Genomic DNA, 19,361 nt, shown 5'->3' with positions numbered 1-19,361 from the left:
TCTCATTTAACCCTCAGCACACCCTGCAGTGGGTGCTATCAGTATTTCCACTTCCTTCATGAGGAAACAATCTCAGACAGTTTAAGGACCTGATCATGGTCCCAAAGTTAACTGATGGAGCTGGGATTTGAACCTAGGCAGCCTAACTCAGAGTCCGGGTTCTTACTGTCAGCCCTTCCTGCCTATAGACAAACAGAGGGAGGGAGTGGGCTATTGACACAGATGGGTGTTGTAGGTGGGACTGTGGCAGGGATACACTGAAGTCGCCTGGATGGTGTATGGGCTTTGGAGCCAGACCACCCATTTTAATCCTTATCTCTGCCACCTGCTAGTAAATTATTCAACCTTTTCAAGGCTCATCTTTCTAACCTATAAAATGGGATCATACTGAATTCCCTGGTGGTCCAGTGGTTGGGAGTCCGTGCTTCCACTGCAGGGGCCGCAGGTTCGATCCTTGGTCAGGGAACTAAGATCCCACATGCCTCGCGGTGAGGCCAAAAAAAAAAAAAAGTGGTGGTTGGGGGAATGATACCAATACCTATTAGGCTTGGTGTTAGGCCCAAATGAGATATTTGTGTGGTACACAGAGTTCAGTGCCTAGAGCATAAAAAGACTCAATACATGGTAACTAATAATTTTTGTTATTATAATATATAAATCTTTAGTTTTACTGATTGGTTCTAGAAGTTCAAATTTAAAAAAGGGGTTTGAAGCTAATGTGGGATTAGGTGGCAGTCAATTTTACAAAACATAATGATGCTATATTGATTTGTTTTCCTTCAAAATCCACTGCAACTGGAGGAGTGGGGAGAAGTCGGGGGGGGCACTGATTCAAAATGCTATGTCTCTTCAGCCAGTCTCTTTTCTCTCCGGTATGATAAGGTCACAAAAAGTTAGGAAATTATGAATAATTCCAGGTGTAGAAACTGAATATACAGCTGTATATTAAAAGCGTGGTTTGGGAGTTCTCTAGTGGCCTAATGGTTAGGATTCTGGGCTTTCACTGCTGTGGCCTGGGTTCAATTTCTGGTCGGGAACTGAGATCCCACGAGCCGCGCAGCGTGGCCAAAAAAAAAAAAAGCGTGGTTTATTTAATAAACATTGGCTGAGTGTCCACTAAATGTTGGGTGCTCTGATTAGCACTTAGGACATGGAGAAGAATGATACAATGCCTCGGTTAACAAGTGCAATAATTGAGTAAGAAAAGAAGAGGGCTTGGGCTTCCCTGGTAGTGCAGTGGTTACGAATCCGCCTGCCAATGCAGGGGACACGGGTTCGAGCCCTGGTCCGGGAAGATCCCACGTGCCGCAGAGCAACTAAGCCCGTGCGCCACAACTACTGAGCCCTCGTGCCCTAGAGCCTGTGCTCCGCAACAAGAGAAGCCACCGCAATGAGAAGCCCTCACACCGCAACGAAGAGTAGCCCCCAGCTCACCGCAACTAGAGAAAGCCTGCGCACAGCAACGAAGACCCCATGCAGCCAAAAATAAATAAATAAATAAAATTTAAAAAAACAAAGAAGAGGGCTGAACACAGAATTCTTAGAAACACTAATATTTAAGGGGTGGTAGGAAAGACCCTGCAACAGTGACTGAGAAACGGTGATGGGAGAAGGGAGAGAAGAAGAGAGCTTTATTTATTATTTTTAAATTAATTAATTAATTTTTTTGGCTGCGCTGGGTCTTAGTTGCGGCACATGGGATCTTTGTTGTGGCGTGTGGGATCTTTAGTTGCTGCACGTGGGATCTTTTTAGTTGTGGCGTGTGGACTTCTTGGTTGTGGCAGGCGGACTCTTAGTTGCAGCATGGATACAGGATCTAGTTCCCAGACCAGGGGTCAAACCTGGGCCCCCTGCATTGGAAGTGTGGAGTCTCAACCAATGGACCACCAGGAAAGTCCAGAGAGGAGAGCTTTAGAAAGGGCAGTGGTCAAGCAGGGCTGGGACTAGGGTGTGAGGCGAGTGACTCACTTGTTTCAGGTATGAAATTTTTTTTTTTTTTGGTTGCGTAGCTTGTGGGATCTCAGTTCCCTGACCTGGGATTGAACCCGGGTCCTTGGCAGTGAAAGCGAGGAGTCCTAACCACTGGACTGTCAGAGAATTCCCTCAGGTATGAAATTAAAGGGGGCATCAAAATCTCAGTAACTGGGCTTCCTTGGTGGTGAGGTGGTTGAGAGTCCGCCTGCCGACGCAGGGGACACGGGTTTGAGCCCTGGTCTGGGAAGATCCCACATGCCACAGAGAGGCTGGGCCCGTGAGCCATGGCCACTGAGCCTGCGCATCCGGAGCCTGTGCTCTGCAACGGGAGAGGTCACAACAGTGAGAGGCCCGCATACCCAAAAAAACAAAACAAAACAAAACGAAAAACTCAGTAACTAAATAATATTTCCTGCATTATTAAAAAAAGAAAAAAATAATATAAAAATACATGATGAATAAAACATCTAAGTTTTAAATAAAGCTAGGATCTGACACTGCCTCACTCACATCACCCTTTGGTTGAGTGGAAAATGTTGTCAAGTTAGTGACAACATTTTGGTGAGTTTAGCGTCATGAGTTATGGGGACAAAGCCAGATTGTAGATCCTGATGTTTTTCAAAGCACCATTTGTAGACCACTGGCATCAGAGTCAACCCAGGGCTCTTTTGAAAACTAAAGAGTCCTGACATACAGATGGCCAAGAGGCACATGAAAAGATACTCAACATCACTAATTATTAGAGAAATGCAAATCAAAACTACAATGAGGTATCACCTCACACTGGTCAGAATGGCCATCATCAAAATCTACAAACAATAAATGCTGGAGAGGGTGTGGAGAAAAGGGAACCCTTTTGCACTGTTGGTGGGAATCTATATTGATACAGCCACTATGGAGAACAGTACGGACGTTCCTTAAAAAACTAAAAATAGAACTACCATATGATCCAGCAATCCCACTACTGGGTGTATATATACCCTGAGAAAACCATAATTCAAAAGGACACATGTACCCCAATGTTCATTGCAGCACTATTTACAATAGCCAGGACATGGAAACAACCTAAGTGTCCAATGATAGATGAATGGATAAAGAAGATGTGGTACATATATACAATGGAATATTACTCAGCCATAAAAAGGAACAAGATTGGGTCATCTGTAGAGATGTGGATGGACCTAGAGTCTGTCATACAGAGTGAAGTAAGTCAGAAAGAGAAAAACAAATACCGTATATTAACGCATATATGTGGAATTTGGAAAAATGGTACAGATGAACCTATTTGTAGGGCAGGAGGAGAGACATAGATATAGAGAACAGATATGCGGACACAGAGGTGGGAGGGGAGGGTGGGACGAATAGGGAGATTAGGTTTGACATCAATACACTACCATGTGTAAAACAGATAGCTAGGGCTTCCCTGGTGGCACAATGGTTAAGAATCCGCCTGCCAATGCATGGGACATGGGTTCGAGCCCTGGTCTGAGAAGATCCCACATGCTGTGGAGCAACTAAGCCAGTGTGCCACAATTACTGAGCCTGCACTCTAGAGCCTGTGAGCCACAACTACTGAGCCTGCGTGCCGCAACTACTGAGCCCGCACGCCTAGAGCCCGTGCTCCGCAGCAGGAGAAGCCACCGCAAGAAGTCTGCACACTGCAATGAAGAGTAGCCCTGCTCGCCGCAACTAGAGAAAGCCCGTGCGCAGCAACGAAGACCCAATGCAGCCAAAACAAAACAAACAAACAAAAGCCCAGATAGCTAGTGGGAACCTGCTGTACAGCACAGGGAGCTCAGCTCAGTGCTCTGTGATGACCTAGATGGGTGGGATGGGGGGGGCTTGGGAGGGAGGTCCAAGAGAGAGGGGATATAGCTATACATATAGCTGATTCACTTCACTGTTCAGCAGAAACTAACACAACATTGTAAAAGCAATTTTATTCCAATAAAAAAACAATAAAATAAATAAATTAATTTTAAAAAAAGAAAAGAAAAATAAAAGAGTCCAGGGACCCACCCTTAATCTACTAAATCAAAACCTGGTGGTGGGGTGGGGAGGCAGGCTGGTTATCTGCATTTTAAACCTCTTTTATGCACACTAATGTCTAAGAATATTGGGGTTAATGTAGAGATGTATTCAGTGGATTCCCATCAGACTGTGTTCAAGGCCTGAGTCTAATTAATAATTTTATCAGTGATTAACTATAAGAAGAGAGAGCTGTGTTTACCTAAGCCTTTCGTTCTGCTTAGCTTCAGAGTCTCTGGTTCATTCATTCCCTTGTTCAACAAACATGTATGAAGTACCCATTATGTGCCAGGCACGTGTTAGGTGTTAGAAATACAGAGAGGAGTAGAACAGGTGTAATTCCTGCCCTTGTAGAGTTTACAATCCAGTGGGGGAAGAGAGATATTAAGCAGGTAATAACAAGATGTTATGACTATTAAAACAGAGGAAGTGCCATGAGTGTATTTAACAGGGGAACCTAAACTAGTCTGGGGCTCTGAAAAGGGCTTCCTGAGAAAGTGATGCTTGGATTGAGACCTGAATAATGGAGTAGAAATTAGTTAAATAAAGAGGAGGTTTAGGGAAGGGGAGAGGGTTCAGACAACGAGAAAAATACATAAGGGTCTGAGATGAATCCATGGAGTGCTACGGGCATACGGAGCAGGAATATCCTGAAATCCACCCACGACTCAAACTATCACCATCATGGGGACCAAATCTGTCTTCAGCCCCAAGTCTGCTTCTGGGGCTCCTGAGCACAGGCACCTCAAACACAACATGTCCCAAATCAAACTTATCTACCCCCAGACTCACTCCTTTCCTTGTATTCTCTTCCCACGTAATGATGTCCCATTTGCCTAGTTTCCCAAGCCAGAAATGTGAGAGTCTGTGGGAGACAAGTGGAGGTGGCAGCTGGGTTAACAGGTATGGAACTCAGATTCCAGAGAAATGTGGGCAGGGTACACATCTGAGAGTCCTCAAACTGAGGTGGTGTTGACATCCTGACAGTGGCTAGATCACTTAGGGAGAAGCTGAGAGCAAGCAGAAAAGAGGGCTGTGGCTGGAGTCTGGCAAACACCAACATTTAAGGCATGGCTGAAGAGGAGTAGGATGGACAGAAAGAAAGGAGAAAACCAAGAGAGCTGCTATCAGAAACCACAGGAAGTGTGTGAGAGTGTGTGTGTGTGTGTGTGTGTGTGTGGTGATATGGTCTATATGTGCTTCTTTTTGCTTTCCTTCTCTCTCTTTTTTTTATTGAGGTAAAATTGACATAAACATTACATTAGTTTCAGGGAAGAATGTTTTGAGAAGTGGGAATGGTTGGCTGACAAATGCCACTGAGAGGTCCTGTATAAGGTCTGAGGATGTGGTCACTGGGCTTCACAATTAGAAAAGCATTGGTAACCTTGGCAAGACCTGCGTCAGTGGAGTGGAGGGGACAGAAGTCAGGCTGCAGTGGGTGTAGGAGAAAGGGAGGTGGGGAAGGTCAACAGCCTTTTCAACAGGCTTCCGCACGAAGGGCAGAAGCAAGGTGGAATATAGGTTCCAGACAAGGACTGAATTAAAATTTTAAGGTGGAAGAGATTTGAGCATACATACATGCTGATGAAAAAGCTAGTAATGAGTCCAAAGTGAAGGCTGTAGGAGAGAACGAATAAAGTCCTTGGGGAGATGGGAGGGGATTCAAGCACAACACAGAGTATTAGTCCTAGACAAGGAACACCCACTTCAGCTCTGATGAGAGCAAGAGAGGTTAGCAGTGAGAATGAGGATATATTTATAGATTGGGAAGACAGGATGTTGAGGGAGTTCTTGACTTCAGGGATGGTATTTTGATCACAGATGTCCTGTTCTAAAATCTGAGAATCAGGAGAAGAGCTCCCTCGACTATCTTTGTTCCTTTTCTCTTTTGAAGGTTGCCTATTTGTTTTCCTGTTCAGCAAAGGATACGTGAGTCTAAGCCAGGTGGTCAAGCGGACCAGGAACAAGCTGGCTCCCTGGGAAAACTCCTGTTCCAGCTCAGGGGCAGTCTTGCCTTGGTTGGTTTCAATGAAATTGTTGAGGATGTGACTCTTTGCGACTTTGCCAGCATTGTCCCAATCCTGTAAAAAACTCAAGAGCCGGCTAATTGCTGCCTGCTGCTTTACAGAAGTCATGATCAGTGAGTCCTCAAGTTGGCTACAGAGGAGGGAAAACAGACAGGTTACCAAAGTATTCAGAACCATGCAAGGCCTGTAGTTACCCTGTGAGTTTTGCTTTTCCAGCAATCATCTGGAGGCAGGGTGAGCCTCTGTCACCCTCATGGATGTAGTGACGTTCAAAATACACCTCTAGGACTGGTCACCTGCTACTTGAACAGGGAGGATCCAGCTGTGTTGTCATGGAATTAAGAATATACAATATAAATCTTTAGCTCTTTGGCTTCTCTGCTGGTGCCCGCAACTAAAAGGACCACAGGCTCCAGGTGATATGCAGATGCTGCCTAAAACCATGGCCTCTCTCAGTCCTCACCTCACACAACATCAGAGACTGGGCCTTTAGAGACCCAGGCCCCTCTTACGCCAATCAGCCAAGGTAAAATGCTCCTTAATCTTGTACCTGTGGCCTTTAGAATAACTCTTAAAAACAACTTTTAAACAAAGTGGGAAGAAAAAGTTCTCATTCCATAGTTAAATTAATGGGCTGTGGTTTGTAGGAGTCTGTGTCCTTGGGAGAGTGTTTTCAGTGAGGGAGGGAAGGTTTAAAATAAACCAGCTTTCCAAAAATAGTTGTGATTGAAAGTGTTATTATCCATAACAAATGTTAGTGTTGATGGGAGAGAGGCATGTGTGATTCTTTTGTCTAACAGACAAGTGAAAGTCATATTTCGCATTATCATGGGGTTTTCTGTGCTTTACAGAATATTTGTGAAACATTACTTGCAGGGCCATAATTGATATGGAGAAAACAGCTTGTGTGTAGGGGAGATGTGTATTTCACGAAGACTGTTCAACATGAAATTTACAGTCCCATAAAGTGCTTCTACATCTTCACCAGAGATATAGTTAAAAGGACTTTACAGTCTGAAACATCTTAAAATTGATTCTAAATTAACGTTTCCTCACATGTATTTGAGATATTGATGGGGCCCAACTCTCAGAATTTTATCAGGAAGCAATTGAGGCATGCTAAGACAGACAGACATACACACCAACCTCCACTGCTCCCCAGAGGACACCGGGTATGTGCTCCCGGGAAGGGCATCCACGTAGCCTCAGGGATGGAGCCAACTACAATGTCCTGTCAGCCTTAACAGCCAGGTGAATAACTGTGGATCAACCGAAACATAAAAATGACCAAAACCCCTCATGGGATCAGGCATCAATCACTGTGAAGGACATTACAGCCCTAAGTCTGAGAATAACTTACAGGGGCCATGGCCACTTTTAACAGCCAAACTGGACTCAAGAAAATGGGGATGAGTGGCTGTTCTAGACCCCAGGAAGAAGGGGTTCATACACCACCAACAGCAGGAAAGCAGCCTGTGCCCCTCCCCTGCCGTGGATGGACCGTTTCTAGGATCAAAACTCAAAGTGCTATCAGGGATGCACCCAACGATTCTAGAACACCAAGGGTGGGAAACTTTCAGCTGGATGCTCCATATTATGGCCCCTCGAGGTTTCCTTGGATCTGTCTTCCCCATCAGCATTTTTTTTTAAACAAGAAAAGAAAACTGACAAATGGCAGCTTTAAAGTCATAGTGATACAGCTGTAAGTCATACATATGTAGTAAAGCACTGTGCAAGGTGCTGAGGGAGGTGTGAAGAGGCGCACCGCACTGCCCTGGCCTGGAGGAGCTCCGAATCTCGTAGTAGTGGGGAAGAACATGAGATTTAGAGTCAGGCTGGGTTCAAGGCCCCACTGCCCACCTGACAAAGTAAAAGAGTAATAGTGCCTGCTTCCCCCTTTTCCATCCTCCAGTCTCACTCCAGAGGCAACCACTTTCAACTCTTTTGGCTATTTCTTCTGGTGTTACTTCTATTTGTCCAAATAATGAGTTTATACTACTTGCTATGGGCTGAATTCAACAAATCCATATGTTCAAGCCCTAATCCCTAGTGCCTCAGAATGTGACTCTATTTAGAGATAGGGTCTTTAAAGAGGTAATTAAGTTAAAATGAAGTCATCAGGGTGGGCCCTAATCCAATATGACTGGTATCCTTATAAATGGAGATTAGGACACAGACACATAAAGAGGGAAGGCCATCTGAAGACACCAGAAGGCAGCCATCTGCAAGCAAAGGAGAGAGGCCTCAGAAGAAACCAATCCTGTGACACCTTGATCTTGGACACATTTATCAGAGGTACAGAATGGTGAGATAATAAATTTCTGTTGTTTAAGCCATCTGGTCTGTGCCACTTTGTCATGGCAGCCCTAGCAAACTAATACGTTACTGTTACTTGATTTGTCAATTTTAGGCACTGTTTATTTCTAATTCTGAGGAATTAGCTCTCTTGCACCCTCTAACCCCCATTTTTCTCCCCTCATTCTCACAATATAGTTTTCCACAATTTATAGTTAAATCAATAGTGTTTACATTATTGACCAAGTAAATAAACACTGTTCATTCAAGCTGTAAACTACTATTACATTTTCCTTCTCTTACAAGTTGGTTTTACCTGGAGTTAATAATTGTTTCTTTTTTCAATTGTTTAATTTTCTAAGTACTAGAGCTGTTTTCTTCCAAATATTCCAAACACATAGCAATGATCTTTCTGAATGTTCAACCCCTAACTGATCAGTCCCATCTTCTCCCTGGAGAACTCTGTCCCAAGGACCTCTATCTTTCTGCTCCAGTTTGGACTGGCTGCTTGCTAAGCTTGGCGTACAAATGTTGTCCTGGGATTTCCTTTTGCCTGTCTTCGCTGTTGCCCTATTTCCTGGATCCACCTCGTCTTCCTTGGTTTACTCTCTCATTTTGTTGAAGCACGTTCTCCAGTAGCTTCCTAAGAAATGAATTTTTTTCTGTGTCCTTGAAAATCTGAAAGTATTCTGACCTCATGTCAGATTGGTTGGGTGTGTAATTCCAGGTTAGAACAAGCTTCCCTCGATTGAGCATCCCAGGGTTGCTGTTGAGAAATCTGACATCATTCTGATTTCTGTGCCTTTGTCTGTGGCTTGTTTTTTCACTCTTGATGCTTTGAAAACCTTTTCTGAAATTGTATGATGATATGCCTTGGTGCAGGTCTTTTTCAGTTATTATACTAAGCCTTCCATGCTGTGTCCTTCAGTTTTTGAAAATTTCTTTAACAGGCAACAACTAGACTTTTCATTGAGAAACTCACAAATGTCCGTCAATGGAGGTTTTTTGTTTTTCTTTTTTCCCCACCTGGGGTTCTCAGGGCCTCTGGAGAAGAGTTTTCTACTTTCCCAGGGAGGATGAGAGAGTAGGGGTGCTAAGTGCCTGGCTGCTGGCATCCTGGGGGTGGGGTGGGGGAGGGACGAGGGCTGCCACCATGTAGTGTGTAAATCTTCCCTCCATCCCTCGGTTTTCCACCCTGTATCTCATCCCTGCCCTTCAAACCCTGCCTGAAGTCCCTGAGTATGGAGGCCTCCAGAGTTCCTCCTTATGCAGCACGAGAGTTTAGAGTCGTCGTTTGGCTTTTGAGAGCGGAGCTCTGGGGCCGCAGCAAAGTGCTCTGCACACAGACTCCAGCCAAGCCCCCATGTTTAGCCCTGTACCTCATGGCTGACCTTCTGGAGTAACTCATGCTTCCAAGGCATTAAGCATCTTGGAGATTAAACTGGGTGAGCTGATTTGCTTCTTGTTGGTAATCTCCCCTGGTTGGCAGCTGGTTTGTAACTTCTTAGGATGTTTCAAGCCAGGTAACACTCCCCCACCTGCCTTCTACTTCCATACATCTGTTGACTTTCATCTGCTGTTGCTTCCTTCTCTGAGCTTTTGTAACTTAATACCTTTTATATTTCTTTAGTGTTAAGTCAGCAAGGTTTTGAGAGGTAGGGGGAAATACAGGGGCGTAGCCATGTTTAATCAAGAGACTACAGCCACATATTTATTTTAATCTCAACTTTTCTTCAAAATAAGATTTGATGATGATTGGAAAAAAAAAAACCCTAAAACCGAATAAGTACAGTTTTAAAAAGAATTAAAGAAAGAAAACTGGGAAAGGGGAGAAACGTAGCACTTTCAAGAGTTCATATTACATTTGTAGGCTTTATGACTCCCAAATCCATATTTTCAGCCTGGACCTCCCTCCCAGGCTGAGAATATGATTAAATGGCCACAGACATCTTCCTTGGTAGGTTTCACACACTCTTCAAATCCATAAGTCCCAAACTGAACTCATCAAGCCCTCACCCCTGCTCCTTTCCCTATGTTGGTCCTATTTCAGTGAACGTTGCCACTCTCCTAGTCACTCAAGAGCTATGTTGATGTATTCCTCTCCCTTGCCCTCCTCATCCAATCTGCTGCCAGGTTCTGCCAATTACACCACCTAAATCTCCCTCAGATCAGTCTACTTAGCTTCATCTTCACTGCCACTGTTGTAGTTTACCCCCATCCCTCACGTGGATCGCTGCAACAGCCTCCTAACTGATCTTCGGGTTTACCCCAACCTAATCTCCACAGTGATGCGACAGTCTTCTTTTTATATCATTAAAATAAAATGCGCTTTATTTTCTATACAATTTTTAAAGGATACACTCCATTTACAGTTATTACAAAATATTGGCTATATTCTCCAGGTAGTGATGTGTGATTCTTTAAAAAATGCAAATCGTGCATATTTCCCAGCTTAAAACTCTCCAGTTGTTCCCCATTACCCTTCTTCATTCAGGCCGAAGAACGTCTTCCATCAAAGTTTTGCCGCACCTTAAATATGAGTCTGTCCCCCCTACCCAGCCCCCCATGTCACTGCTTCCTGTAGGAACTAAGGGGAGGCTGCCAGCTTCCCCATGCTTCACACACCATTCTCTAAAGTTCTCATACCGCTGGGACTTCCCTGGTGGCGCAGTGGTTAAGAATCCGCCTACCAATGCCGGGGACACGGATTCGAGCCCTGGTCCAGGAAGATCCCACATGTCACGGAGCAACTAAGCCCGTGCGCCACAACTACTGAGCCTGAGCTCTAGAGCCCTCGAGCCACAACTACTGAAGCCCGCGCACCTAGAGTCCGTGCTCCACAACAAGAGAAGCCACCACAATGAGAAGCCCGTGCACCTCAACGAAGAGTAGCCCCTGCTCGCCGCAACTAGAGAAAGCCCGCGCACAGCAACAAAGACTCAACACAGCCAAAAATAAATAAATTCATAAAAAATAATAAAGTCCTCATACTGTTTCTCAATCATTTCTTTTCCTCTGAGGTCAGGCGTCCTGTCCTTCCCTGTCTCCCTTGCCCCAGTGCTGATTTACTTGCCATACCCTCTTGCACCCAAGTCCTCCTGTTTACCCATGAGCTGCTAGGCAATTTCAGCATCAACCTGTTCCATCTTCGTAATTTTGGCCAGCATCGTCCCTGGCACATCATGGATATTCAACAAGTGTTATTTAAATTGACATCCAACACACTGTGCTCATAATGAGCATTTTAATTTCCTTAACCCCACACAGTAATTAATTAAACAGATGTCCTGGGTGCCACTCCTAGCCAAGCACTGGGACTGGCATTGGTCAATATAACAAACATATTTTTTGCCCTCAAGGTGCTTACAACCCTGAAAAAACCATAATTCAAAAAGAGTCATGTACCACAATGTTCATTGCAGCTCTATTTACAATAGCCAGGACATGGAAGCAACCTAAGTGTCCATCGACAGATGACAGAATAAAGAAGATGTGGCACATATATACTCAGCTGTAAAAAGAAACGAGTTATTTGTAGTGAGGTGGATGGACCTAGAGACTGTCACACAGAGTGAAGTAAGTCAGAAAGAGAAAAACAAATACCATATGCTAGCACATATATATGTATGGAATCTAAAAAGAAAAAGGTTCTGAACAACCTAGGGGCAGGACAGGAATAAAGACGCAGATGTAGAGAATGGACTTGCGGACATGGGGAGGGGGAAGGGTAAGCGGGACGAAGTGAGAGAGTGGCATGGAGTGGCCAAATGTAAAACAGATAGCTAGTGGGAAGCAGCCACATAGCACAGGGAGATCAGCTCGGTGCTTTGTGACCACCTAGAGGGGTGGGATAGGGAGGGTGGGAGGGAGATGCAAGAGGGAGGAGATATGGGGACATATGTATATGTATAGCTGACTCACTTTGTTATAAAGCAGAAACTAACACACCATTGTAAAGCAATTATACTCCAATAAAGATGTTTTAAAAAAAAGGTGCTTACAAACTGGTGGGGTAGAGAGAAAGGGAACCAGATGATTTTACTGAAAAGTGTAAGTGCTCTCATGGGGGTAAATCCCAGGGTCTGCTGGGGCTTGTAGGAGAGGCACGAAATCTGGACTCTGGTGACCTCCATCCAATCCAGCATCCACACTCATGGTCCACAGCCTAAACTTTGTGAATAGCCTGGGAAGTCTATAATTCCAAGCTCCTTACCCTCCCACCTCTTCCACCTGTTCTCAGGAGATCTACTCTTGGGCTTCACAAAAAAGTTATAGGCCATTAGGCAAAAACGTCCTCACAGTCTCTTCATTCTTCCCATGTTATGGTATCCATGCCCATCCTTCTCTTTTCCTTCTTTACCCCTTTACCAGAGCTCTACACCCACCCATCCTGCCTCTTTAGAGCCCCCACTCCATCCACTACTCCCTCTTCCCCTGGATCCTCAACTGCTCTCTTTAATTAGGCATTTTTTCTTGTTAACTTACTTAATTCTTGCCTATCCTAAAACAAAAATCAGCAAAAATGAAAACAAAACCCACTTACCTCACCCTCTTGTCCCCCTGCAGTCACCTCTCTGGTTTTTGCCCTTCATAGAAAAGCTTCTTAAAAACAGTCTACCCACTCTTTTCTGATCCTCCATGGACCAGTCTCTCCTCAACCCACTGCAATTCTGCTTCTCTGCACTCCCCCTTCACTTGCTTGCACATTCAGCCATGTCTCTGATAACCTCCTAATTGTCCAGGTCAATGAGGACATCTTAGTCCTTTGTTTACTTGTTCTGTTGCTGCAACAACTAACATCACTGACCATCCCTCCTGCTCAAAAGGCTTTCTCCCCTGATGCCTCTCCACCCTGACATCTTCTCTTGGACAGCCTGCATCCCTGGCTGCTGCCTCCTGCCATCCCATCTTTCAGTTTCCAGTGCCTGTCACATTGTATGTATGTAAATCCTCAGTAAATTGTCTCAGACGTGACTAGGAGTCCTTCTGCCCCACTGCCAACCTTACTATCAGCAATTCCATTCAACGTGAAAGTCAACAAATACTGAGAGACAAGTGTGTCCCATCCTTGGGTTTGGCCTCTAGGGATAATTGTGAGAACAAAACAGAGTTCCTTCGCTCAAGGGGTATGCAGTTTGGGGGTGGCATAGAGACCTGTAAATAAACCATTTTAAGTCCAATAGTGTGGTAAGTGCTAGGATGGGGCAAGCACAGGATACTTTGGGAATGTGAGCGAGGGACACCTAACCCAGCCTTAGTTGGGGTGCGGGCTGTTATGGAAAATTTCCAGAGGAGATGCCATCCAGGCTGAAAGGCATCTGCAGCTAGTCAGGTGAAGAGGTGAGGAAGCTGTACTCCAGGTAGAGGGAATAAAATATGCGGAGGCTCAGAAGCGTGCAAGTGTAAGGTATATTTAAAGAATTGTGAGTGGAACGCAGTGTGTCGTAATGGTTAGGAACACACACTGGATTTGGATGATCTTCCACCTCCCGGCTGTGTGACCTTACGCAAATTGCTTAACCTCTCCAGGCTTCAGTTCTCTTACCTGAGAAGAGGGGATAATAATACCTCATAAGGTATTATGAGGTATTATGACCCTCATAAGGGTCAACAAACTGCCTAACATATAGGAAACCCTCAATAAAGCTTAGTTCTTATTTTCATTGCTGAGATTGTTCAGAGTGGCTGGAGCACAGTATGAGGATGGAAGCGGCAAGAGACGAGGCTGGGAAAATGGGTGGAGGCCAGAGAACAAGGGGCCCTTGATGCTCGGCTGCAGGGTCAGCACTCTACCCTGAGGGCAACGTGAGGATTTTAAGTCAAGGGCTTTAAGTCAAGAGTGACAAGAAAAGACTTTGTTCTAGGAATAGCATCTTGACTCTAGTGTAGAAAGGTGATCAGAAAGGGGCAAGACTGGAGGCAGGGCACCAGTTAGGAAGCTGTTCCCATAATCTCGGCAAAAGATGCTGATGACACTAGGGTTGGAGAGAAGTAGAAACGCCACATAGGAAGGAGCGACAGGACCTGGTGACTGTGTGACTGTGGAGGATGAAAGGGGGAGGAATCAGGGAGGACGCCCAGATAACCTTGCTTCCTACCTCACAGAGAAAACAGGGCCCATCAGGAGCAAATCCCTTCTCTCCCTCCATTTTTTTTGGGGGGGCTGTGCCATGTGGTTTGTGGGATCTCAGTTCCCCGACCAGGGATTGAACCCGGGCCACGGCAGTGAAAGCCTGGAATCCTAACCACTAGGCCACCAGGGAACTCCTTCTCCCTCTATTCTTTTTTTTTTTTTTTTTTTTTAGCTATGTTAGGTCTTCGTTGCTGTGCACGGGCTTCTCATTGCTGTGGCTTCTCTTGTTGCGGAGCACTGGCTCTAGGCATGGGGGTTTCAGTAGTTGTGGCATGCAGGCTTCAGCAGTTGTGGCTCACGGGCTCTAGAGCGCAGGCTCAGTAGTTGTGGCGCATGGGCTTAGTTGCTCCACGGCATGTGGGATCTTCCTGGACCAGGGCTCGATTCCGTGTCCCCTGCATTGGCAGGCGGATTCTTAACCACTGTGCCACCAGGGAAGTCCTCTCCCTTTATTCTTAACCTCACCACATGGGCACGCAGCCTTTCCGTGTGTGCTAGATTCTGCCCCTCTATCTTCAATCTCTCCATCTCCTCTGACTCCTCTTAAACTTGCTCGATCTCTGTCAACCCCAACAAATACATGAACAAAGCCTCTCCCTCAAGCTTCTACACTTCCTCCCTTCTTCACCCCCAAATTTCTCCTTCTGGCCTACAGGATGAAGTCTGAACTCAATGTGGCATACAAGATCCTTCAAAACTTGACCCCAGCCTAGCCTCATCTGCAGTGACTTCCACGTTGCAGCAGACACCAACTTCTCAACTCCCCAGGCCCTTCCAGGGCCCACTTCTATCTCAACCCTGCTCTGCCATCAGGAATGGCCAGCCTCCTTTTTGCCCTTTGGCTAATTCCCCAAGACAGCTAAGGGTTCTCAGGTCTGTGGTCCCACTTATGCCACCTCTTCTCCTGCTATGCTGTAAAACTTCACCGTCCCTCCCACTAGAGTGTGAGTTCCTCAAGGGCAGGGGTTGGTCCTCCCTGTCTCTATGTCCCCAGGGCCTGCCTAATGCCTGGCACAAAACAGCTGTTTAATAAATGCTCGCTGGTGAATGAGTAAAGAAATCAGCCAGCTCCCGTTTAGATGGTTATATCTGAATGTTCATGATATGTAGGTCCATAAAACTACCAACTTCCCAAAGCTGCCATGTGTAGAGTGGCAGAATCTCCATCCAAGAAGGCCAGTGCATGGTCTATGAGGCATTTTACAGCTGACAGGAAATAGCAATGTCAGCAGCGGTGTCATCTTTGGACACTAAGGACAGGGATTCAGTGCCATGAACGGTCAGTTAAATTGTAATTGGAGTGAACTGTTCCTCTGCAAACCATAATGTTCTTTAGCTGCAGCCAAATGGCATTCAAGAAGGAGAGAAAATTTTTTGAAATGTCAAAGAAATCATTTCCAATTTGGTGCTCACAACCAGAGACTCTAATGATCAGTGGAAATGAGAAGCAAACAAATTAGCACTAATGGATAATGGCTTTTGGAAAAGAGGATTTAATTTATAGTCAACTGATCATGGCATGCAGCATGCAGTAAAAGTCAGTTTCACCAGCTTGATCATAAGAACCAGAGCACACCCAGAATGCCAGAGAAAAATATACGTGTGCCATCATGCTTATTGGAAACTCTCTGTAAGTGGCAGCCAATTAAAATGGTCATTATTTTACCTTGGAGAGAAAATGGTCTGAAAAAATCAAAGCACATGAAATTAAAATCTGGATTAGGAACCTCGGTCCAAATTGGTTTGTTTTTGGCCTTCTAACCTTGGCAAGGTCTTCTGCAAGGACGACAAACCTACTTTGTCTTCAGCCCAGAGTGGACTCTTTGTTTTTAATTTCCTCTCCATCTTCAGAGGTGATTAATAAATCTGGACTCATCCATAAATCATTTCTATAGCAGCCAAATGGTTCTTCTTTGTGCCAGGAAACGAAAATCACAGAAATCTCAAAACCCTCAGTTCTTGTACTAAGCCAAAGGTCCTTAGCAACAAGTGAGAAGAGGTATTAAAAATCAGGGCTTCCCTGGTGGTGCAGTGGTTGAGAGTCTGCCTGCTGATGCAGGGGACACGGGTTCGTGCCCCAGTCCAGGAAGATCCCACATGCCACGGAGTGGCTGGGCCCGTGAGCCATGGCTGCTGAGCCTGCACGTCCGGAGCCTGTGCTCCGCAACGGGAGAGGCCACAACAGTGAGAGGCCCGCATATGGCAAAAAAAAAAAAAAATCAAAAGGTCACTAGGTTTCGTTTCTAAATAAAATTTCCCAGAGGGCTTTTTCCCTCCTAAATCAGAAGACACATTTCTAAAAGCAAGAAGCCTCCAGGGCATAGGCTGCCAGCCTGGCTCCTTGTCCCCACATGGCCTCGGAGATAAGGCAGTCACTGTCTCCTGTTCCTTCGGGTTCCACCTGCACAATGGGACAGAGGCCTTCTCTCAACCCGACGCTTCACTCTCAGCTCCTCATTCAGAGAGAGAGGGAGAAGAGATAGAGACAGACACAGAAACATTCTCCTTTCAACTTCAGGCCAGCTAAAGAGGGTGTCCTGGCCTTTACTTCCACCTCAGGGCCAAATGCAACACAATTTGTCACTTTCTTCTCATAGACGCCCTTCCTTCTGCTCCCCACTCATACCCTCTTCACAGACTCCATCTGCCCCATCTCTTCCCCACAGCCAGCCACCATTCCCTCCATCCTGTTTCCATAGACCATTTTCCCCATCTCCTTCCTGCAAAACCTACTGCTGTCACCAGCTTCCCAGACCTACCCTCATTCTCTACCCATGGACCCCCTTTTCCTCTCCCCAGACTCACTTCTGCCCCCAGCTCCACTCCACAGGCCTGGCTTCATGCCCTCCCCACAAAATGTAACTCTCTAGGTCAACCAGAGTCTCTCTGCCCACGTTCTCCTCACCCCTTCATTGCTCTATGCTTCATCTTCCTTGACCTGATTTCCTGTCCTTCCTTCCCTTCCCAACCTTCTTACTCTTCCCTGGAAAACTTTTGTTTCTGATCAGCAAAGTCTCCTCCACACTTAGCGGCTCCACACTCGCTCCGCTCACCTCCAGCCTGCCCCGGAAGCTGGCTCTTCCTCAGGGCGCCACTTCTGCATAGCCGACCCTGGAGGAAGCTAGCTGCTTATACTCTTAAACCCAAGGGATCTCAGGACTGGGAGAGGAGCTAATGTCTCCCCACCAAAGTCCAATTCAGTTCCTATTCTACCTGCTCTTTGTAAAAACCCTTGCTACTTTAGGGTCATGCCATTCAGCTGTATTGACCTTTGCCCCTCCTCTTGCTGTCATCTACACACTCCAGAACAACCTGCTTTACTGGTACCTGGCTCACAAGCATCCTCTTCCCTTTTCCTTCCTCAGGTCCTGCCATCATCTGGGGGGATTTCAATGGCCATGTCAACATCTTGGCTGTCTTCTGTACTCCACTTTGGCCACCTGCTACCATGGCCATACTCTGGGCCCTGTCATCACTTGAAACTACTCAAACTTCATTACTCCACTTTCTCATCATAACTCTCTCATTCAACTGTTTCCAAGATATGGGTTCTCTGACTTCATTGGGATCTCCAGCCCATAACACTTTTACTCTCTCCTATGCAGTTTAGGGTCTAAGATCCACCATCTCAACCACTCTTTTGCCAGGATCCTCAACTTCCTTGTCCTTTGTTCTTCCATTTCATCCACCTGATAAAATTCAAACCTGGATCAACTCAATTCACCTCTCTGCAGCCACCAGTAGATGGCTGAATATTGTTGGGGGAAAAATACATAGCACACAGCCATGCAGACTGCTGCTGTTACAAAATAATGGTCACCAACCTCAACAGGGCTCTAACTTCCCAGAAAGCTGTATGCTACCTCGGTCATCTTGCTCCCATTCTCCACTGCAGCTATTTCAATCCTTCTCTGCTGGTCTCAGATCTTGCAAATCATCTCCAATCCCTTTCTCCCTGGCTGATACCATGTCCCTATTCCATAGAAAAAATAGGAACCACCATACAAGAATTCTCTCAAGTTCCTGCCACCAAATCTACTAATGTACTAATCTCACATGCCTCCTTTCTGTCACAGTGCAAATGTCCCTCTAAGTGAACTTCTCCACTAATGTTTTGGATCCCCTACTCAGGAGTCCCCAGCCCCCGGGGCCGTGGATGGGTAGCAGTCTGTGGCCTGTTAGGAACTGGGCCGCACAGCAGGAGGTGAGCGGCGGGCAACGGAGCGAATCTTCATCTGCTGCTCCCCATCGCTCCCCACCGCTCGCCTTACCGCCTGAACCATCCCCTCCTCTGCCTCATCCATGGAAAAATTGTCTTCCACCAAACCGGTCCCTGATGCCAAAAAGGTTGGGGACTGCTGCCCTACCTTATTCTTTTTCTGGGGGCCCCACTCTCTGTTATCCCTTTTTCCCTATAATATTATCTTTTTCTCTTTGCTGGATCCATGCCACCAGCATTTCTCCCATCTGAATAAAAACCTGCCTCTCCTTCCAGCTACTTTCTTCTCTCTTTTTGCCTCTTAAAGAGCCAAACTTCTTAAAAGTGTAGTCTTCACTTCCTCACCTTCCCACCCACTTCTCAACTCACTGTAATTCGACCTCAGCTCCCACCACTCCACTGAAACTGCCTTTACAACCACTTCCTTGTTTCTAAAGCCAGTGGATTTTTTTAGAGCTTATTTTACTTGATTAGTCATCAGCCTTCAACACTTTCTTCCCCTGGTTTCTGGGAAACCGTGTTCTACTACGGATTAATTAACCACTGTGGACGCTTCATCTCAATTACCTTTGCAGAACCTCAAATGTAGGTACTTCTCATGGCTCTGTCCTAGGCCCTCTTCTCTTCTTACTCTACACATACTCCCTGGGCAAGCCCAGCAAATCAATCCACTCGTGTGGCTGCC

General features: G+C 45.8%; 1 protein-coding gene across 1 annotated transcript in view; it reads right to left on the bottom strand.

Annotated features, from left to right (window-relative positions):
- ARMH1 (armadillo like helical domain containing 1) overlaps positions 1 to 19,361 on the bottom strand; it is a 47,828-nt gene that overhangs the window by 26,989 nt on the left and 1,478 nt on the right. The window contains exons 2-3 of the mRNA XM_082616297.1: positions 7,176 to 7,288; positions 5,932 to 6,159 (exon numbers count right to left, since the gene is read on the bottom strand). Of these exons, the coding sequence (XP_082472423.1) occupies positions 5,932 to 6,137 (206 nt within the window). The 5' untranslated portion in view covers positions 6,138 to 6,159; positions 7,176 to 7,288. The remainder of the gene's footprint in view (positions 1 to 5,931; positions 6,160 to 7,175; positions 7,289 to 19,361) is intronic.

This window comes from Mesoplodon mirus (genome assembly GCF_964341445.2).
Source record: "Mesoplodon mirus genome assembly, chromosome: 3".
Lineage (NCBI taxonomy): Eukaryota > Metazoa > Chordata > Mammalia > Artiodactyla > Ziphiidae > Mesoplodon > Mesoplodon mirus.
Note: the sequence above shows the minus strand (reverse complement) of the source record. Positions and strands in the feature narration are given on the sequence as shown.